The 6,976-nt window shown below is 39.9% G+C and overlaps 1 protein-coding gene across 2 annotated transcripts in view; it reads right to left on the bottom strand.

Annotated features, from left to right (window-relative positions):
• Positions 1-1,281: 1,281 nt before the first annotated feature.
• The window catches only part of DCUN1D1 (defective in cullin neddylation 1 domain containing 1), a 50,517-nt gene continuing 44,822 nt past the window's right edge, over positions 1,282-6,976 (bottom strand). For both annotated transcript variants that reach the window (XM_069727244.1, XM_069727245.1), the window contains exons 4-7: positions 6,342-6,472; positions 6,174-6,256; positions 4,380-4,476; positions 1,282-2,500 (exon numbers count right to left, since the gene is read on the bottom strand). In XM_069727244.1, coding sequence (XP_069583345.1) covers positions 2,421-2,500; positions 4,380-4,476; positions 6,174-6,256; positions 6,342-6,472 — 391 coding nt within the window. In that variant the 3' untranslated portion in view covers positions 1,282-2,420. The remainder of the gene's footprint in view (positions 2,501-4,379; positions 4,477-6,173; positions 6,257-6,341; positions 6,473-6,976) is intronic.

Raw genomic sequence — 6,976 nt, 5'->3', positions numbered from 1 at the left:
TGTCATCTGTAAATATACTGTTCCAGCATTCAACTGCAGTTTTTGCATTACGTGCAGTTCCTATTACTGCAGGAAGGTGAGTAATAATGTTTAAAGGTTCCCTACGTTTTTTCTGGAATCGCTTCTTGTTCCATTTAGTATTTTTATCTTTTCCAATATAATATGATCCAACTTCTTCATCCTCACCACTGTCACCATCTTGCTCTGTTTCAGAATCCAGGACACATTCTTCCACCTCATCATGAGAATCAATCTCACTTTCCTCTCCTAAATCCTCATTCAGTGTGAGGTCTCTATCATCTAACAGCATGTTTGTTACTTCCTCAACATCAAGTTGTTTGGATAAATTGTACATTTTCCTCTCCATTTCAGCAGATAATCTGAAGCAAGAGAAGGAATATGTTAGGGAACTACTGTATATGCCTGAGCAGCACACTTTCTTTTATAAAATCTCCCTTATTTCTATGAAATATCCTCACATTTTGTGCTATACATTCATAAAACAAGCTAAATAAACTATTGTGATGAATAAAAACATAAAATACCAACCTTACTGAATGTGACGTATTCACATACAATGAGCCTGAGAGATCTGTGCAGCTATATCCTCTCCCCTGAAGCTCTGAAATCCAACTGTGATATCAGGTTTCACAGACCTTCAAGAGACAGGAGGCTACCTGGAGGGAGGGGGTTTCCTCACAATCTGGTGAGGAAGGAGAAATGAAAGTAAAAGAGAAGCGCCTGTCAGATCAGTTGTATGTGACGGAGGGTTAAACAGAATTCTGGTATAAAAGCTTTGATAAATCAGGCCCCAAATGTATTGTTCTTTAGTATCACAGAGCCCTACCGCCTGCAAATAGTAGAGGATTACATGACCTACCAGTTCTTAGTGCGACATTCCACACAATAGTCAAAATGCAAAATAAATAAGAAAAAAAAAAATCACGATTAACTTATCATGAAGCTGAAAAAGCAATTGCGACATTTAAGTTGAAAACATTCCAACATTCAAAATGATGAGAAACACTAACTGTATTCTCCTCATTTTGCTTAATAAAAAGACGATGGCAGCAAACATGTTGCAGCTGCTTTTTTTATTTTATGATGACATAAGCTTGAGATTTTCTTCTGCCTTGAACTTCTGGATATTAAGTTCTTATTCCATGCTTTATACCTTTACATTTTAGAAATTAAATGCCAACAATCACCTGATGCATGCTAGCTGTCAGGAAAGAAAAGCTCAAAGAGCTGAGAAAAGTGGTAATTAATGTGACACAAAAACACAGTTAAATAATTTTATGGATACCTCCAGGTTTTAGGAGTAAAGAAAACAGATACTGTGCTTGGCATTATGGAGCAGGGAAGTCTCATTTCTTAAAATAATTCATGTCAAATGAGCCACTGCCGAACGCATCACCCCAACTGAACTAGTTTTCATTATTATCAGAGATGTCCACCTCTCTTCCGCAGATACGTATTGCATGTTTTAGTGAGATACTGAGTTTATTTATTCACCTTCTTCTGTAAAAATCCAATGCAGGCAGATGTACAAAGAGCGGCAAAGAAATGTCTGATAACACAAAGGACAGATTATACTGACGGGTGCTCTGACAACCAAAATCATCCTTCCCCAAATGACAATGAAGTAATGTGGACGTTCTCTTCAAATACCAACATGATTGAAGTGACTCCAACCACAACCTCTAATACAAACCTTGACTTTCCTCCTTACCTAAAGAAATAAGTGCAGTTTTTCGTTTCTTAAAAAACAGAATATCTTCAGTAAATGATCCAACATCTATCAGGATGTTACCAATTTACCAACATATATGGATGAAGGGCAGAAGTAATGTATGATCACGGATTCCAAGGTTCTCTCCACTTCAGCCAACGCTTTGGTATTTACAAGCAGTTTACCTTTGTGTTGCTGAAATCCACAACTAACCATGAGGAACAGCACTTTGCTTCGACCCTTTATAAAGGAACAGCCCTGGATTTGATGGGGTGCTACCTACACAGGCTGTGAAACTAGCAAAGAACAGTTTCACCAAGGCCATGATGAAGTTAGCAGATGAAGGCGCCATTGTGCTTTATGTGAATGTGAAAACCACAGAATTCATCTAAAACGTTATGAGTTAGCAGACTAGGATATTCCACAGATATGTGATGACATCCACAAAATGGAAACATGAAGTGGAAATCGCGCTCCGGGACAAGTAGAGAGGCCCAAACCACCACCAGGAAAAAAAAAAAAAAAGAAATAGGAAATGGTCTCTGATGTCTCCAAAAGTCTGTTTCAACCCTTTGAAACTTCTGAAAGGGCCGATCTTCACTTTAGTCCAGTCAGAAGAATTTGACTGGGCAATTTTCTGTTGTGTAACTTTGTACAGACTATGTACATTCTACAAGGTTCCTTAGTGCTACACTGTTGTACTTTTTGTCCCTGCGATTTGAGGACGTGCAAACTCCACAAAGTCATCAATGAGAACTGGCCATGCTCCTGCGAAAGGGAAAAACACCAAATTAGGGAATTCAAAGAGATGAAAACAGAAATACTGTTTAAATAGAAAAAAAACACATATATGCTGCAGATATTTACTGGGAATATGTTAGTCAGATCAAGCTTCTATGGGCATACAGGTCTTTACAAGGTAAATCAACTGACACCTTGGAGGTATGTGCACACATTGCGGATTTTTCTGTGGATCTGCAGCTGCAGATCCGCAGCAGTTTCCCATGAGTTTACAGTACAATGTAAACCTATGGGAAACCAAAAACGCTGTGCCCATGCTGCGGAAACGCAGTGTTTTATTTTCTGCAGCATGTCAATTCTTTGTGCGGAATCCGCAGCGTTTTTACACCTGCTCCAATAGAAAACTGCAGATGTAAAACCGCAGCGGAATCCGCAATAAAAAACGCGATAAATCCGCAGGAGAACCGCAGCGGTTTTGCACTGCGGATTTATGAAATCCGCTGCGGAAAAATCCGCAGAGGAGCTCTCTACGTGTGCACATACCCTTAATATCTTCTATTTGTTGCTGCATTCTGGTGTACTGAGGCTATGTGCACACGTTGCAAATTAGCCTTAGGAATTTCTGGTGCGGATTCTGCCTCTCCTGGCAGAAAACGCACCTGCGGATTTGTCGTGTTTTTTGTGCGTTTTTGCTGCGGTTTTCTTGCGGATTTGCTGCATTTTTAACCCCTGCAGTTTTCTATAATGGAATGGGTACAAAAACGCTGCAGATTCACAAAAAAGAAGTGACATGCTACTTCTTTTAAACCGCAGAGTTTCCGCAGTGGATTTTCCGCAAAGTGTGCACAACATTTTTTTTTCTCTCATTGATTTACATTGTACTGTAAATCAATTGCGGATCTGCAGCGTTTCTGCACCTCAAAAAACGCTGCGGATCTGCAGAGAATCCGCTACGTGTGCACATAACCTTACTGTTTTCAAGCATTTACAAGTGAGCCATTGGGCTCTAGGCGTGGCTGCAGAGCTGGTTTCCTCAGCTAGCACCAGCCTCCTTAGCTTGATAGCTCACTGTCTGATTTCCTTGCCTGGTTCCTGGCTTTGCACAGTGAGCTTTCAAGCAAACTCTGGGGGCATTAGTTGATCTTACAGAAAGATTTCCTTTACAGGGAATCTGTCATTATGTTTTTCCCACCTAATCTCAGAGCAGCATAATGGAGGAGTAGAGACCCTGATTCCAGCGATGTGTTACTTACTGGTCACTTGCTGTAGTTTTTATAAAATCACAGTTTTATAACCAGGAGATTCTCACTATAAGGCTATTATACCAGCTGCCATTGAGTCCTTTATATTCATCAGCCATGTATAACCCCCACCACTGGTTGGTGACTATTTCTACGCTATGCATAGGCAGAAAGTTGCCAATCAGTGTTGTGGGCAAGGTTATACAGAGCTCAGCATTCAGAGAACTCCTAGATCTGCAACAAAGAAACAGTTTTTAATCAAAACTGCAGCAGCCATCAAAGTCATACATTGCTGGAATTCTGGTCTCTGATCCTAACATCTTGCTGCTCTCAGATGGGGCACCAAAAACCTGGTGACAGATTCCCTTTATGTGGAGATCTGGGGTCTTAAAAACAACATATGATGGTGTCTGTTTTTTGTGACCCCTGTTGATCAGCATAGTGAAGGGGCCACAGATACCATGTTCCTTTATCATCAAATCCTACAAATGAAACATGAATTTTTCTTAAATTCCCGACTGTTGGGTTCCTGCAGAACAACACTTGAACGATCACTCAACTGTGGAACATAAAATCTAGATGTCTACATTACTTTCCTGGATTTTCACATAGCACAAACTTTAAAGCGACACAGCAATGGAATACAACATGGTTTCTGTGCCTACCTTCCTCATCATAGTTAGACATATCATCTGCTATCATTGTGCTGAAGTCTAGTAAAAGGTTCCACGTGTCCTTAGGTATTGATCGTTTATGATGTTCCTTGGTACAAGAAGAAAGAGGTTTTCAGGTACAAACTTCACAAACAAAAACTATATGCGCAATAAAAGTATCCCTAGGTGGTTGGTTGGCACTAATATTCAGTAAACCTACAAATGAATGCAGAAATCAGACATATGGCACCCTGGGCAATCCCCTCACCGACAATGACTGTACTGACATGTGATGGCTCGTCACTGGCAAATCATAATGTCGTAAATGTAAGAAATCCAAATACAACAAAAGAAATGCACACCTGAAAAAAATCCCTTTAGAGAATTACAAAAGTACCCTTTAATGCCTTGTGCAGCACCGTTTGGCATTTCCATTTACCAAAGTCTTCCCTAAAAAAATACTATTAGGTGAGAAATCCAAAATAACACAGCATTCCATTTATTTATTGTTGGTGAATTCCGTATTAAACACACAAGCCCCCATGATACTATAGACATCTGCTAAGTGTAACTATGATTTCAGGAGAACTTGCAGCAGAAGGTCTGTGTCTGCTTCTAGCTCCCCCATCTCCATAGAGTCTTCTAAGCACCAATTGTAATCTCCTATGAATTGAGATTGAAAGATCAGTCCAGGAGAATAAGCAGATTTATCTGATAAGATACAAAGTTTCTTATTATCATGTGTACTATTCATTTATGAAATAAAAACTAAAACAATGGTTACTCTTTTAGATCAAGTACACTTGGAGTTAGAAAGACGTGTCCTAAATTTTGATTGGTGGGCTCTGGGAGATGAAGCATTTATGCACATGCTGCTCTCCTCCAATACTGAAGACGGACTCATAGCCTAATGATAGAGTGTATCTTCAGTCACGGAGATGAGCAGAGCTCGGCTGAGCACTTCCGAGTTTCAGCATCTGTCATAAGCTTCCTAAAAGTGCATTAGATGAAACTTACCTAACTAACTAAAAAGGGGTACATCCTCACTGGACACCCTACTTGCCAAAAATTTTATTTTACTTGTGACTCTACAGCTGTGTAAAGGGAATCTATCTGCAGGGTTTTGCTATTTAATTTTGGAACAGCATAATGTAGGGACAGAGAGGCTGATACTAGGGAAGTGCCATTTATTAAGCTGTGTGTTGTAGTTTCAATAAAATTAGTGTTTTATTAGCTGCCGGACTAAGTCTCACGTGCAGGCCAGTCAGGCTACTCTGTAATCCCGCCCCCACCACCGATTGGCAGCTTGCTGATAATTCACAGTGTACATAGGAAGCCGCCAATCAGGGATGTGGGCGGGGTTATACAAAGATCAGCATTCTGACCACTGCTACATCTAAAGCAGAGAAACAGGAATGCTATCCAAACTACACCAACGCAGTCCAATAAGTTATATATCACTGGAATCAGGATCTCTGCCCCTACATCATGCTAATCTCATATTGCACAGATTCCCTTCAAGCATTAAACACAAGGAATTGACAACACACTGTTCCCTATAGTAAGACAAAATAGCCATAAACCATCTAAAAAATCTCTAATTCCTTAATATATAATAAAAATAACACCTGATGTCTCATTTAGCCAAACAGAGGGGAAATGCCCCAAAACAGCTGTCTGCAGATAGATGTCTCATATTAAATTCCTTTTTCATCTTTAGAGGCTTGTGAAAGGAACAGACATTGACTTACGGGGTAATTAGGCAGCAATAGCATAAAAAATAGCAATGCAGCAAAGTAAACTTACCAATAAAAACTTGTTCCATAAGTCTAGGAATTTAAATCTTCCATTTAGTACTAAATTCCAATAGGCAATGGCCATTTCTAAGTCTGCAAAGTGATAACATGATTTTGAGTGCCTGATGTAGGGAGAACGTAACAAAGGTTATTTCAGCTCCGCGCAATCTAGACGTACCTAGACCTTTCTGCCCTGGATTTTTTGCAAAATTGAATGTAAACTGATAAAAATCCTTAAATCGCCCCGGCTCTTTTAATTCTTGTTCCATTTTCGGTAGCTGTGCTTTTAACTTTTCTATGCTGTCACACCTGCAATAAAAATGGATTTGGGGTTTGTCCTCAGAATAACAAACTCTATGGAAATATAATGCACAAAACAGCATATACACAAAGTGTTAAGAAGCTTTCTAGAAATTGGGAAACTCCAGAAAACCTCTGCATGATGCAGATAACATATATGAGGCACTGGTTCTGAATATTTAGGACTTTAAAGTATTTACAGCCAGTACCAAACAAAGGGGTTTTCTGGGCATACGTATAGATGATCCATCTAGAAGATAGGTCATCAATAGATCGGTGTGTGTCCAACACCCGACTGAGCACCCCAACCCGTAAACTGGTGTTTGCTCTGGCGCAGGTCAGAAGTAAACGCTTTGAACAGAGCCACAGAGTGACTTCTATCACAGATTAATGGCAGCTTCCAGAAATACAGTACAGCTGCTATTAACAAGAATAGTAGGCAACGGTCACTACACTTCGAACAGAGCTGCGCCCAGAAACTTCTTTCAAAGCGTTTCCTTCTAGTCACCGCTA

The sequence above is a fragment of the Ranitomeya imitator genome, chromosome 5, assembly GCF_032444005.1.
Source record: "Ranitomeya imitator isolate aRanImi1 chromosome 5, aRanImi1.pri, whole genome shotgun sequence".
Classification (NCBI taxonomy): Eukaryota; Metazoa; Chordata; class Amphibia; order Anura; family Dendrobatidae; genus Ranitomeya; species Ranitomeya imitator.
This window is presented reverse-complemented; position numbering and strand designations above follow the sequence as displayed.